Genomic DNA, 16,272 nt, shown 5'->3' on the forward strand with positions numbered 1-16,272 from the left:
GTATAGTGTGTGACACAGCTGACAGCACTGATGATTCATTCATAAAAGATCGCTCAGTGCTATGTGATCTATCTGCTGAGGCTGCTTGTAAGTACCAGTACATGTATGTTTACTATCAGCCAGCAACTCTATCACACAGCTCTGCCTGACTGTTTTTCATAATAGTAAACAGTCATCTAAGAGCTTGTTCGCACCATATACAGTGTATTCCAGCACGATTCGCTGCTGGAACGCACTGTATCACATCCCGGCCGGATTCCTCCTGCGTTCTGGGGCGGGAGGGGGCGTGGTGGTCCATTGAAGTTAATGGCACTGCAGCCACGCCCCCTCTGCCCCCAGAGTGCGATCGCCTGCACCAGAATGTGTGGCACATCAATGCCATAGCCAATGCACCCCCATTCCTCCTCTCGCCCCAGAACGTAGGGAGCTGGCCGGGAAGCGATACAGTGCGTTCCAGCAGAGAATTGTGCTGAAACGCACTGTATATGGTGTGAATAAGCCTTAATAGAGGGAACAGAGGCTTAGTACCAGCTGTTGCTTCCCCCATAGGAAGCCCCATATTTTAGGTTTCAGACTGGGTTGTAGCTACAGCCAGCATTAACATAAATAAAGAGGTGCTTTTATTCCACAATGGGGCCACTGATTTGATCGGAACCATGTGCTGTATGCATTATGTCCCCTAGTGAATAAAATAGAAATGTAAAATTTTTAGTGAGACTTCTTCTGTAAGCCAATTCTTTGAATGCTCTAACTATAAGGCCTCATTCACACACAACGCAAGCAAAATTGTATATTGCGTATATACACGAGCGTCCATGCGTGTATATACGAGCGTTTATGCGTGCACTATATGCAATCACAGAATGCATCACTCGTAATGGAATTTTAATGTGCTGTACGCATAGACGCTCATATACGCGCGTACATACGAGTATATATGCGCGGACGCATCTCTGTTCCATTCTGGTTTTGCGTATATATACGCTGCGCAAATATACGGCTCCATACGTGGCTGTGTGTATGGAGCCATTTATTTGCATATGTTGCATATGGTACAATACGTACGCGTGTATATGCGCGGCAGTGTGAATGAGGCCTAAATGATATAACTTCAGCTCTGCAAGTAGCTAACATAGTGCAAACTTTGTTACATTCCTGTCTAGGTGTGGTAGCCAGTGATCAAGAAATTGGAAGGTCAGAGTTGGAACAGCAGATGCTGTGAATGGTGCATGTCTCCCTTACAACATGTGGTAGTATCTACTGTGTCTATGTAAAGGGTTAACTACTCAGTTAGCCTGCCCCAGTTAAAATCTTTCTTAATCTGACATTTAGGGGTCTATTCATGAAGATGCCGAGGGCAGCCGAGTGAATGACCGATCTGAAGTGAGCCGAACACTGTTCGGCTATTCACTTCAGGCTGGTACGGCTAATTTCAGCCGTACATCGGCTGAAATCAGCCGTACATCGACTTGCTTCGTGTGGCTTCGGGTCGGCCGAACATGCTCATTCGTGAATAGACCCGACCCCTTAGTCTGCTGTTTATATTGTTCTCCCGCAAAGGTGGAAAATCTCTGCACAGAATGAGTCCGATTCTGGTCGCATTGAGTCATATCAGTCACATTTTGGTCGCAACGGTGGGATCTAAGTGCAATTGTCACAACCGGTAGGTACTTCTGGGTATGGGGCAGCATGTAACTCACTTCATATGACAGTGCTATCATATGGAAAATCCATAGTTTTGTGTAAGCTATGACTCCAGCTTACACAGGAGTTTATTTTCCCTCCTATTGGCTAAACAGAGCAATGGGGTAACGAAAGGAAGATGAGTGTATGCACCTGAGGATGTTTGCATAATACTGAACCTGCTGCTTTGTCCTTTATGGGTAAAGCAAAGGTTCACTTTGTGAGGGATTTTTTAAAAATATATATAGTTTTCGTTATTTGACTAGGAGCACTGAGACTTGCTTCTTCTGATAACAAAGGATCTCCAAGGGCAACCTCTTCTATATGCACTCGTTTTCGATCCCTCTGGGGACACGGTGGGTGCTACACATCTTTCAAGTTATATTGTGCACTGATTCCCAGGACAATGGTCTAGTGAAGAGGAAGTGTACTCTGTGCTTCACTTTCTCCTGACCTCTGCATTCCGTGCATTCCGCACTCCTGATCTCTGCATTCTGTGTGTTACGTACTCCTGACCTCTGCATTCCGTGCATTCCGCACTCCTGATCTCTGCATTCTGTGTGTTACGTACTCCTGACCTCTGCATTCCGTGCATTCCGCACTCCTGATCTCTGCATTCTGTGTGTTACGTACTCCTGACCTCTGCATTCCGTGCATTCCGCACTACTGATCTCTGCATTCTGTGTGTTACATACTCCTGACCTCTGCATTCCGTGCATTCCGCACTACTGATCTCTGCATTCTGTGTGTTACTTACTCCTGACCTCTGCATTCCGTGCATCCTGCACTCCTGATCTCTGCATTCTGTGTGTTACATACTCCTGACCTCAGCATTCCGTGCATTCCGCACTCCTGATCTCTGCATTCTGTGTGTTACATACTCCTGACCTCTGCATTACGTGCATTCTGCACTACTGATCTCTGCACTCTGTGCATTACACACTCCTGATTCCTGAACTTAGGTTTTATTTACCATACCTCTTTAAGCCGCTCCCACCTTTAGTACAATTTAGTAGAACCGCCATTTACTACAGCAGGATATGTGTGCCTCTTTTACTTGCCTCCCCTGTCTCTAACCTAATAAAACTGGGCATTGTCAGTAGGGTATCCCTGTATTCCATTTTGAAAATCTGGTGACCATATTTTAAAGAACTCTGGGCAAAACATTTATTAACCCATGCAGTGGGGCTACCCCTGCACTGCAAGGGTTAACTGCTAGTTTTTGTCTAGGTGCTAAAAAAGTTATACTCACCCGAACAGTTGAGCTGGCTCCTTGCTACGCTGAAGCCTCTCTCCTTCTACACTGCAGCATTGAAATGTTCTTCAGCGTCCTCATGTCTATACACTGTGTATACAGTATAACGTACTGGCTACACGGTTCAGGTAACTTTTTTTTATCATCTTTTTAGCCCTTTGCAGTGCGGGGGTAGCCCGACTGATCTCTGATTTAGAACAAGTATACAGATCAATATACAAAATTAAAGAAAAGTCAAAGGTGCTTATTTGCATGTTTTTTTTCTGGTTCAGTGCCACAAAGGGTTGAATTTACTCAGGGCCGGTTCACACCATAAAGAGTGCGTTCCAGAGCGTTCGGTCCCTGCACTGGAATGCAACCCGGCCGGCTCACATTGTTTTGGGGTGGGAGGGGGCGTGGTGGTGCATTGAAGTCAATGGCACCGCAGCCATGCAACCCCGCCTGCAGTGTGATCACCGGCACCCGGACTCGTGGCATAATAGTGCCTGCGTTCTGGTCCAGTGCGACCTGCAAAAATAGTGCATGCAGCATTTTTGCAGAATGCACTGGACTGGAACACGGGCACTAATGTGCCACGCGTTCGGGTGCCGGTGATCAGGCTGCGGGTGTGGCTGCGGTGCCATTGACTTCAATGCACCACCACGCCCCCTCCCACCCCCAAAACATAGTAAGCCGACTGGGTTGCGTCCAGTGCATTCCGGAGGCCGAACGCTCTGGAAGGCACTCTTTATGGTGTGAACTGGCCCTCAAACAGTGTAAGATGTGCATTTATATTCCTGAATAAAACAAAGCTGTGTTCACTTTGAATAGATAATGCTGTGAAAGGGAAATTTAAAGGTCCAAGATTTATTGACTGAGTGAATGCAGCATCGCATTAGTCACTAAAAGAATGGAACATTCTTTATACTGTAGTAAAGTAAAGAGTCAGCAAGACAGCTAAGACAATAGCATTTTTGGATCAAGTGAATGACCTCTATGATTTTCCCAAGACATCTAATTTTTTTAACAACCTTTAGGGCTAATTCACACCAAGCGCGTTCCAGGAGCAGAGCAGAGCAGTTACAGACCGGATCAAAACTGCATCCAATGTATTCCAATGGTATTTTGGGCTCTGGTTCACACCGCAGCGTTCAGTTCCAGAGCATGTAAAAAAAACTGCAGCAAGCCCTATTTTACCTGCTCTGGAACGCATGCAAACGCATCAAAAATGTATGCAAACGCCCTGGAACGCACTTAAAGCCCATTTTAAATCAAAAATGGCCCGGAGCGCATCAAAAACGCGGCAAAAAACGCGGTATAACACACTGCACTGTGTGTGCAGAAACTCATGCAGATCTGGTCTGCATTTGGTGTGAACAAGCTCTAAGCATTTGCCCAAAAACAAAGTAGACCAGTTGTGATGAAGCCTACTAGGAACCGCAATACTGAAAATACTGTATGTATGGAAGAGGAAAAGACATTTTGTACGGCAACAAGTTAAATACTGTCATGCTGTCATGCAGAAATCAGAGAATGTGTCTGCTTGTTGTAAGCAACACCTTTGCTTTAATTTGCCAGTTGTTCTGGCAAGACCCATCAATGTTCTTGCAGAGGATTATAATTTATTTATAATTTAGGACTGATTTTTATTTTCCATCAAGAGTATAGATGTATAATTCTTCCACCCAGTGTATATCTGGGCAAATACCACTCACACAGCACTACCAGCACGAACTGGCCCTGAGGAGTATTTGAATTTCCTATACTGCTCAGCTCCATCTAGTGGCGGTAGTGCCATGTGAGCAGCATTTGCCCAGATATACGCTGGGTGGAAGATTTATAAATCAGCTTCTTAGTGATGCCTTAAAGGGAAAAATATTATTCCATAATATGTAAGTGGCTCATAAACTACTGACTGCAAGGCACACGTGCTTGCGTACCCGACGTGCACTTTCTCAGGACATTAGCTGCCCTAGCTGAGGTAGCCCTTGTATTGCCGACAATGCCTTGACTATATTTGTTTATTGATTATATGTTTCCCCATCTGTTTGAATGTAACGTTGTAAACCTCAAAATAAAGAATTTATAAAAAAATATATATATTATTCCATTTATTTATATATTTTAATTTTTTAATCTTCATCCATGAGAACTAGACTACTTGAAAGTCTATAGCATGCAGAAAATCTACATACAATCCATTATATCCTGACACTTTGATAACATCAGGCCAGTCTTTTATCTCTATTTATGTGCAGCTATTGTGCCACGTTTTAAGATACAACATGCAATCACTAAGGAGAAGAAGGTCAATTCATTACTTTTCTCTAAAGCTCCTTATGAGGTTGAAGAACAATTGCACTGCCAGATGTAAATGAAGCCAGCCTTTCAGATGCAGGTTTAAAAAGTGGATGTGCTACCATCATGTTTTTTTTTTGTTTGTTTGTTTATTCCACATTATATTCATCCTAAAGTGTGTGTGTGAAGTCTAACAATGAACTTCTCTTATTTGCTCCTATTTGGTTGGTTACATTTTCCAATGAAAGTGTGTTTTGTTATACCTGTTCAATAAGTGCAAAAATGCCTGTTGATTCTTCCAGAAATCTTGTAAGCTGATCACTTCCTATGTGCCTCTGCTGCACTGTTCAGTAAGCTCTCTGTGGACTGCAGAGCAAACCCCTATTTTTTTTAGAGATGTGGAGAAGGGGAGGTGTTCTCTTGTCCTATGACATTTTCTGCCCTTGTGTGACTGTGCTGCTCTTCCATTGATAGGGTATGGTAAGTGACTATAAGTGTTTGGGCAAATTGTAGATACTTTGCTGGGCAATAGATAATTGTTTGATCTGGATTCATCATTGAAAAAAAGTTTGAGAATTTAATACTACTTTAATAGGTTTTTCCTATGCTCTTCAGCTCCATCTAGTGGACATAATTCTGTATTTTCCTGATATTACATTTAACCTGGAAAGAAAATATGCTAATAAAGTTTGTTTTTGCCTCTATTCGCAGAGAACAAAAAAAAGGGCAATTTCACAGAACAAATGGCTCTGCAAATTGTTCATAAATACACCCCATAGAGTGAGCAATCCCATAGAGAAAGAGCATAGTAGTAGTAGCGTGGTGCCAAACCATACATTTATAGCACAAAGAAAGAATGATGGCTATGCTGGGCAAGAGTGTGAAGAAGTATTTAATGCTTGAGCGTTTTAGCCTTCTGATCCATGCACAGGCTCCTTATCATTAGGTCGGAGAAGAAATTCTGCTATGCAGCTGTTAGCTCATATACTGCCATGCCTTCAAAGATTTGAATGAACAGAGTTTTCAATGCCGCCTGCAGAGACCTGAAGAAACATAACATTTAGCTGAATAAATCACTGTTTAGGTAAATGGAGGACCCAGACACTCACTTAATTCAGATCCGCAAAGGACACCGAATAGAACAGATGGTTGTAAGATGGCTACGACGGTCACGAGATAATTCATCCCGGTAAGCTTAGTATAATCCATTTATTTATTAACTCCTTAATCTCCAATCAGTTACCTTTATGCCACTGGTAGATGCAGGGGTGGACAAAGTACAGAAAGACCTCATGGAAGAGGAGTTTAATTTTGAAGTAAAGTAATGACAAAGACAGTCTTGCAATGCCTCATGGGACTTTCCTCATGGGACTTTCACAACACAACAGCTGGTGTGCCGACCCCTGATATAAGAAATGGCGTGGCGTCACAAGAGGGGGGGCGGGGGGTGCGGCCCGCACCCGGGTGACTCCATTGGAGGGGTGACACCAAAATGACTCAACGTCATTTTGGTGTCACCCCCCTCTGAAAAATCAGTATCAGGCAGACAGTATCAGGAGAGAGGAGGGGACCCGGCCGCATACCTTATCCCGCCGGGACGACTGTTCCCTCCTCTCTCTGCCGGCGTCCATCACCAAGATGGCCGCCGGCAAGTATCAGAATACTGCCGCGCGTGCGTGATGACGTCTCGGCGGGGTGGCACTCGGTTACCGCTCCGGGTGCCACCCAGGCTCGGGACGCCCCTGATTACTACTAAAGGAATGTCGACACTGCACCTTTCCCTATTACAACCCAGGAAGCCCACCAGCAGGTTATGCTGAACCCAGACCCTCCCATTAAGGAATCAGTTTGGAAAAGACATGATGCAACAAGTAGAAATCTGCAAAAGTTGGTTAAAATCCTTGTAATGTACACAGATCACCCAGAGGATTTCTTTTCTTTTCTCAACAAAAGTGGAATTACTTTTCAAGTTGTTTAATCAAATACAATATATTACACTCATGCTAAACTTATTGACTGTGATTGATTGATTAGATTGTCAGTTCCAAGAACATACAGATATAACATAAAAAGCACTAGGTTGACCACAGATACAAAGAAAAACAAAAGAAACCTAGACATTTGAACTCTCATTTTCCATACGCCGGTCATACAAAAAATAATATCAAAGAATTGCCATAGTCCCGATTATCAGTCCTTGCATAATCTCTGCAATGTTATGCCTAACTCCCCAATTAGCTCAATACGTAAGAATTAAACAGATCTCAGTGTCCTGCTCCTGCCAAGTCTTTTTAATAAAATTTGGGAAGCATAGGATAGCTGACTCTCCTCTGTAAAGTCATGTTTGGTGGCCTATGTACTAATACCTATTAGTACACTATTAACCTTCTTACCCTGTTCCTGTGACAGCTTGCTTTTATGCAAGTTTGCATATAATGTACCTCTTTTACTTTCAATAGGTCATGTACACCAGAAATACCTAAGAATACCTGTGTTTTTAAACTTTTTTGGTCATATTTTCTTGTTTTGTGTGCAAAAATATACAATAATAACCCCCCCCCCCAACACACACCCAAAACAAAATGTTTTCCTCTTCCAGTGCTGACAGCTCGCTGTTCTCCCTGTTCTGTTGTTGCTGCTGCCATCTTCACTGCTGCATCTTCTACATCTAACATCTTCTCTCTTCAACACCTGGGAGGCCACTGATGATGGAACGTCTGCACATACTCAACAAAGTTACATTGTTCCACCACCCAGCACCATATTCAGCATCTAACAGAGTACACTGCACTATGGATGTGCCAAAAGAAACATTGAAAGTCTCGTCTAACAATACGTTTTACTTAGTAGCAATTTGTTCAATCTTTAATTGCACTTTAATATAATATCCTTTATTTACTATATTTAAGACATAAGATCTGATGTTGGCAACATATTTATTACTCAGTTTAGCATATAAAAAAAGGACCCTATAGACTAAACTTTTCTAAACTAAAAGAGGAATTATATTCACTTCTGCAGGGATACATGAGATAATTAAGTTGGGGTAATGTACAATAACTGGTGCCAAAGCGGCATTGGTGTATATAGCAATCTTAATGGATATGGCTTTTAATTCGATTTAAATTGTCACTCCATTTGCTACTGTGTTTATATGTTTTATATCAATTTGATTGTTTGCTATAACTGCTCTACTTTTTTTTCAATTCAAAGAATTGTTATTCAATTTTAACGATACCAAATATGAAAGAGGCATTGTAATAAATGACTGTATAAGGAATGTAACATATACAACAACTGCTCTACTTTTGATCATCTTTCTTTGCTCCGTGTTTTGGAAAACCAGGCTCAGATTTGAATTCTCTTAATTGCTGTGAGAATACCAAATATAAGATTTGACTGGTTGCTGTACAAATCTCCTCACTTTCTCCTTGCTTTCATATAGCAAACTCAGTTTAAGGTTGTAATGTAAAGAATGTAATTCAGATATGCAGTAAACTCATTTAAAACCATATACTCCATTGATAGCAGTAGCATTTCATTCATTGCTGCTGCTAATCCTTCCAGCTCATTTCTCATTTCTTGTATTGTTTTCTACACAGTGCTAGGGTCTCTACTGGAGAGGGTCCGCCTATTGGACCAAATCAGTATGGTTGCTCCTTGAAACTAACAATAGAGATAAAAAAGGATGCTTACTTTGAAAACTATGGCTTTGATATATCTCCAAATCTACCCCTTACTGTTACAGTTGTCAATGCAGGTAAGTGGTTCTATTCTTTTGAAATAAAGAGTGGCATGGCCTCAAGCTTTATATTGTGCACAAAATATATTATTTAAATGCATTCTAAAAATAAAGTAAGGCAAAGCGTGTGAACTGGAGGTTTCGCGTGAGCACATATTTTGTGTGATTATTGTAGGTTGTACCCTTTTTGGTGTGATTTTCACTTCTTTATCTATTGCTCTTTCCTATTTTTATTTTTGTTATAAAAATAAAGATTTGAAGATTATATAAGATATCAATCACAAGGGAAATGTATTGTTTTTAGTGTGTCTGCTATCTTGCATTGTGAGAAGGAATACTAAAACACAGCCACCATGTAGTGCTGCAAAGAAGGAAGCAGAGTACAGCTACATGCTATCCATAAAACTATTCATTTTTAAACAATAATCTATGTTGAGTTAATTATTTATATTAAGCCAATCTCTTACAATTGTATCTAGAGAACGTTAAAAGGCTTCAAGCCTCAGTGTGCCCTAGTACCATGTGAAATATACTCTTGAATCAACTTGAATATACTCTTGAATCAACATCGGCTTGTACTAACTGTTGTGGAACTTCAAGCCCCAGAACACCATGGCACAATTTACTGCGTAACTACCAGTTCCAAAACCTTCAATTATTTTATATATTTTTCCACTTAAAGTTTTATTGATTTTGTAATAATAAAATTATAGCCAAAAACAGTATAATCAAGCCATGTTCAGGGGAGCAGCCCTGCAAATTTGAAAGAGAGGTCCAGGTTTAAATATGGTAAGAGGATAATACAAAAGAATAAAGGCCAAAAAATTTACAAAAGCAGATAATGTATAAAAGAAAGCCAAGAAAGCAGACCTCATATGGAGGTAGCATTCATATGAAAAAAAAGAGAGGAAAAGAAATCCTGAAAGCAGGTTCCAGTAATACAAACTCAAGTAGAACTAGTAATTTAGATACCTGTAGAGCCTAACATTGTAAAACCAATGATTGAGAAGGGGTAACAGTTAGTAACCTCATATGTAAACCAAAGCTAAAGGAAAAGACAGTAAACTGAATAGGAGAATGGAGGAAGACAGAAATGGATGGGGGAAAGTGTAGGGAGAGAGGGAAAAATGGAGAGGGTAAAGAAAGGGTGCAAAACTGAGATCTCTGGGGAGGATAGGTGTTTCCTAGTATGGTTTGGATCCTCAGAGAAGGCTTGCTCTTAGACCAGTCCCTGGAGCCTTTCTCCACCTCTGCTGCGGCAGTCTAAGGTCTCTGAGTCATCACGTTCTATACAAAGTGTATACCTTTGTAGTTGCCAAGGGACATAACATTGCTGCAGTGGAGGAGGAGACAGGATTCAGGGAGCGGAGTAGCAGCCAGCCGGCTCTGAGGTTTGGGTGAGTATCATTTTTTTTTAGCACCCGGACAAAAATGAGCACTTAACTCTTGCAGTGCAGGGGTAGCCCCACTGCAAGGGTTAAGAACATTTTTGCCCAGAGTTCTGCTTTAATGAACAAATGCATCCCACTCCCTTTTAATAGTTAACTGGTGATCCCGAAGTACGCCTTCTTGTGTTGCTGGAAGACCTAATGCAGGTTCTTACAAACAGAAAGCCTCATATCAGTACAAAGAGGCTTCCAACAGCCACTGTTCAGATTAAACCCTGCCTAGGAAGATTTATAGTGATTGATAATGCAGGATCAGACAGGCAGGAAGATAGACAGCACAGGAAGTACACTCCTATTGCCCTCCTGACACATATCGATGACCTTTTCCACCTTGCGTTTTACAGGGGGTCCAGCTGAAGGGAAGCTTTTAGCTGGTGACCAGATATCTGCAATAAACAATGAAAGTGTGGAAAACATCCATGTTCAGGAAGCAGCTGACATGATCAGGTAATGTATCCTGAACAGTGCCACTGTCTAACGCTAAGTGCAGAGGAGTAGGCTTTTAGTAGTACATTAACTATGCTGGATTATGCATGACACTGGAGAAAAGAATTCCACAACTACCTATTCTAGTTCTTGTGTAACCTGTGTATGCGGAAATTGGGAGGAAATGTTTTTGTATGTTAACATGCTGTTCTTAGATATGTCTAATTTTATTAGCAATAATATTCTATAGATTGTGCATGGTTTAGCTGTCTCCCTACACTTCGATACTATATCATTCAATATACAGTATGATTGCTCGCCAGCGGCACCACTGCAGACAATGGGGTCCCATAGCAACATTTTGATGGGGCCCCCAACAACTTCTCTTTTTTATCACCTGTGACTATTAGAGGGATATTCACAAAGCTGCCGGGATATTCACAAAGCTGTTCGGCTATTCACTTCAGGCTTGTTTGGCTGATTTCAGCCCCGTACATCGGCTGCCTTTGGCTGCACTTCGGTCAGCCGAACATGCTCTGCATGTTTGGCTGAGCCGAAGTGCAGAAGGACTTTGACTCAGCCGATCCAACATCTGGATCGGCTGAGCCAAAGCTCCGGCAGCTCACTTGCTGCCGTTCGCCCCTGTTCTCATAGGCGCCGAACGGCAGTTTGTGAATACCCGAATGCTGCCAAGCGGCATTCGGCTATCCTGCTCGTTACCTCTGCAATTCAATAGCAATTCAATTAAAAGAGTAAAAAAATTAAATAAATAAAGTTGAAAAAATATTTTTTTTAATGTAAATAAATGTTAAATGTAAAAAAAAAAGAAATAAAAAAAAACAACAGTTGGGCGGAGCTAGCAGTGACAGCTAGCTCTGCCCAACTGTTTCCTATTGGCCGGGACCTGCTAGAGTCTTCTAGCAGGTCCCGGCCAATGAATAACAACTGGGCGGAGTTGGCCATGATGTCACTGCCGGCTCTGCCCAGTTGACATTGTTTAATGACAGTTCAGCGTCCCAAGGTCATTTGGGGATGCTGATCTGACATTAAAACTGGGCGGAGCCAGCCATGAGGTCACGGCTGGCTCCGCCCAACTTGTCATTCGCTCTGCTTTGGCTGTCACTTCGGCGCAGTCGAAGCATATAGTGAATAGCCCGTACAGCAGCCCTTCGGTTGGACTGAACTGAAAGGCTCCCGCAACCGAAGCTAACCGAAGGGTCAGCCGAAGCTTCGGCTGATCCTTCGGCTAGCTTTGTGAATAACCCTCTAAGGGGGTGATTTACTAACCTAAACACACACACACACCAGGTGTGTGTGATTTTCACACAGCAAAACGTATTTATCAACCAAAAAGTCTCTAAAAGCATATTTCCATTAATGCCATATATGGAAAAATCATGCACATGATGCATATATAATGCTGCTTCACAGTTGAGACAAAAATGGTTAGCTCATGCATTTACATTCCTGCATTCATCAACGCAAGCAACATAACATAGAGCTAATTTACACCACATTACCTTGCAATTCATTGCAGGGCTTTGCACAACACACCTGCTGGGTGTGTACACACTACAAAGGTGTTTCGATTCCTCCCATAGATCATGCTGGGAGGGAACACACTACATAGGTGTATACACGTTCGTGGTGTGTTTAAAAGGTTAGTAAATCAACCCCTAAGTGTCATTGATCTTAACATGAAGTATGCCAGAATCACGGATAGGCATCAAGAGAGCAGTCATAGCTGAGCTGAGCAGCAGGGTAGGCAATTGACTTTTATTTCCCTTAATTTTCCGGTTAACTACCCTCTCTTTGTAGCTCACCAGTCTTTTTTTCGTAATCAACTGATCTTTTTAGAAATATAATTTGGCGTAGCTAAACAAATGATGCTTGATGTACAGAGAAAGTAAGGGGAGCTGTGACTAGGGATATGGTCAACTGCAACCTCTCTGACCTTAATGATATAGTACTGGATGATATAGTACTGGATCTGTAAGATAGAATTCTGCTATAAATCAGTAAATATATAATTAATTGCATCCATCAAGTACTGACTGTATACAGTACATCATATTAAATATTTTTCTGTGCTGAATATAGAGTGTATAATAAAAATATGTGCAGTGGATCGTATTGTGGATCTTGAACGTTTGTTGGCATTTGAACATGACAACTGCAATTGGTTCATAGTTACTTGGTCCCCTTTCTTTGAGACGATGCCATTTCTTGAAATTGCATCTAAAGAATAGATTTAACTCACACAAGGGAATTCAATATCCCGTTTGTTGCCAAAATTCTGGTGTTAATGCAGCCTGAGAAATGTCTGCGTCAAATTCTAAAACATGTTGCACCATTTTTCGGACCTCTAATGACTGCTACGTCAAATTCAAGTAGTTCTTATTTGTGCCATATTTCATTCTGAAGCTGTGCTTACGGCATATTCAGTAAACAGACTCTGACAGTTTGGTACTAAGAAAGGTAATATAAAGTAAGACCAAGTACTTTTTGGCGTAACTAGTCTCACCTTCATATTGTATATATCTGTCTCAGTATGCAACACATACCTGAGGTGTGACATTCCTTCAAACTGAGGATCCACCTGAAATCTGTCTGTCACATATGTGACACATCTATGTATTTTATCAGTGTGCATATAGATTTGCGCCAAATTCATGAATGCTATGCAACTATGTACATGAGTTTGGCGCAAATAACTACACTATTCCTGTAATCCTGAGACACTTTTCTTATGTGTGCCAACAACACCTTTTTTGAATTCCCCAAAGTGTCCTGACCATGGTGATAGGTGGGTTCTATCCACTTCTTTTCTTCTCTTCCTTATTCTGCTTTTATTCATTTGCTTGCCATCTTTTTTGTAGGGTTTCTTCCTTTCTAATCTCTTTGTTTTTATTTTCTGTTCTTTTTGCTTTCTCTCATTTGCCTGTTTACTTTTTGTTTCATGCTTCTTAGTTTGTTACATTTGTCTAGTTTAGATGTTATTTGAAGACTGGCAAGGATCGTCATACTGATAACTGGCCACCCTTGGGGTAGGCCCTTGCAGTACCTTCTATTTATTTTTTGATGTAATGGTGGGTGAATAGCCCCTGCATTGTTTTATCAGCTCTAGAGTATGGCCTACATGGGTGGCTCTCTGTGTTCTCTGATGCGAGTTTCTTCTATATATCCTGATCTTAGAATGTAATGGTGCTTTTAAAAATCTATCTCTACGTTGCTGTATTTTATTTGCATATTACCCTTTTGGTTGTTTCTTTCTTTAAAGCTAAGATAATAAAATTGAGATTGAACTAAAAATATATGTGCTTATTTTACAGGGATTCTGTGGACAACCTTAACATAACAGTTTTTCGAAGTACCTCAGTAAGTATTAATCTGTGCATTTGTTTGTAGTTTTATTTGACTACACATAAAGGGACCTTATTTGTGTTTTGCATTGTATGGTTTATTTTAGGGGTAGGCAACCTCGGTACTCCATCTGTGGTGAATCTACAAATCCCATGAGGCATTGCAAGACTGACAGGGCCACAGGCATGACTTCCAGAGACATGATGGGCTTCGTAGAATCACCGCAGCTGGAGTGCCGAGTTTATCTACCCCTGGTTTATGTGATGCGAATGGTGTAGTCTCTGAAATCAATTTGTTTGACTTAATGGATGGACTAGTGACAACATCAGGCTGTGGAGCAAACTGCACTCTTTTTGTCAAGTAAAAAAAAGTCGACAATATACATTGCAAGTAAATAAAACTAACTGCTGGAAGACCTGACCCATCTGCACTCTGAACTAATCGTGGATCTTATTCCTTGCCCGACTGTACCATGCACATTATACAGGGATGTTGGAAGTGCTACTGTGGTAGAAGATTAAACATATGCAAGTGCACAGAAATGACAAACAAGAAATTCTTGTGTACAGATTGAGTACTTAGGGGGAAAAGGGGCAAACATTTTGGTTTGCATGGTCCTATGGAGCCACCCTTGTGCTTGCTAGTAAGCAGTGTGTGTTTCTCCATAGACACACAGACATAGCAAGGCAAGGCCCTCTACTGCTCTCCACTCCTCCCTTCCCCAAGCTGGTTGATGGACAGCTGCTGGAGACTGTGCTCTCCCTTGTGGTCCTGTATTGGACAGGAAGTTCAGGGAAGCTGAGAGAGTTGGAGCCAGCTGTTTGGAAACATGTAAGTGCTTGAGTGAAAATTTCAATAAATAAATAACAACAAAATTTACACTAACATAAAATTGGTGATATGGGAATCAATTCTCCAGGTTAGAGCTTCAGCCCAGATGGAGCTGTTTTGCTCTTTATTCACAATTCTTATAAAGTTTGCACCAGTCCTACATTCTGGTTAGTCTCCCTTGTGATGTGTATCTCTATAGGTTGAACTCGATGGACTTGTGTCTTTTTTCAACCTGACTAACTATGTGCTGTTATTATTTGTGAGTTTTGGGGATCCCGGAGTGCCTGCTGTATGATCCTAGGGTTACTTTAGAAGCTAAAGTGAGCCCACATGTTCACTTCCATTGAGGTATTTGAAGAAGTTCCCTTATCTTTATACATATGAACTTAAACTGGCCATGCACATTACAGTTTAAAAATACAGTCTCTATACAATCTTTTTTAGATTTACTAAAATGATGTTATCTGAAGGCCTACCAAAAATCAGTTCAAATTGTATCTAATTAGGTAAGCACTATATAGTCATTGGTAGATTTAACCCCTTCATGACTGAGCTAGTTTTCAGGTTCTGTTCATAAATGACTGACACATTTTTTACATTTTTGCTGTGTGATTCTTCCACAGCAGTAATATACTTTCTTACTAAATGTACCCACACATATTATATATTGTTTTTTAGAGGACAGATAGGGCTATATAATTATATCACATATGTGTACCTAACCCCTCACTTAGTTTGAATAAAATAAAAAAAATGAGGAAAAAAACTAGAAGAAAACACTTTTTTCACAAGTTTTGATTATTATTTTTTTTTTTTAGAATTTTTTTATATTAATTATAGTATAAAAAATATATTTATATATAATTTATATTTTCCTAATTTTGTTTTACACTTTATTTTAATTTTTTTACACTTTGTAAAAAAAATAAAAATAAAAAACCTTTTTTTTTCTTGTCAGTTTATATCAAGCAATCACTATGACAGCTTGATAAATTAACTTTTTTATTTTATTTTTGGCTATTAGGCTGATCCAAACTTAGGAACAGCTAATAATAACCTTAGAGACTGATCCTGACTTTAGTCAGATTCAGATCTCACTAAAAGCTCTTTGATCGTGCCTAGACGATCAGAAATGATACATTTCACTCAAAAGAGATACATTGTATCCTTTCAGTGAAATGTATCCAAACATCGGGCTCTCGAGCTGTCAAAACAAATAGCAGAGAGGTGAGGTGAGTCACTGCTGC

At 40.8% G+C, this 16,272-nt stretch overlaps 1 protein-coding gene across 1 annotated transcript in view; it reads left to right on the forward strand.

Annotated features, from left to right (window-relative positions):
* Nucleotides 1-6,303: 6,303 nt before the first annotated feature.
* Nucleotides 6,304-16,272, forward strand: part of FRMPD1 (FERM and PDZ domain containing 1) — a 41,719-nt gene continuing 31,750 nt past the window's right edge. Inside the window, exons 1-4 of the mRNA XM_018552421.1 lie at nt 6,304-6,404; nt 8,818-8,975; nt 10,750-10,852; nt 14,164-14,209. Of these exons, the coding sequence (XP_018407923.1) occupies nt 6,304-6,404; nt 8,818-8,975; nt 10,750-10,852; nt 14,164-14,209 (408 nt within the window). The remainder of the gene's footprint in view (nt 6,405-8,817; nt 8,976-10,749; nt 10,853-14,163; nt 14,210-16,272) is intronic.

This window comes from Nanorana parkeri, unplaced genomic scaffold, assembly GCF_000935625.1.
Source record: "Nanorana parkeri isolate BGI_ZX_2015 unplaced genomic scaffold, ASM93562v1 scaffold88, whole genome shotgun sequence".
Classification (NCBI taxonomy): Eukaryota; Metazoa; Chordata; class Amphibia; order Anura; family Dicroglossidae; genus Nanorana; species Nanorana parkeri.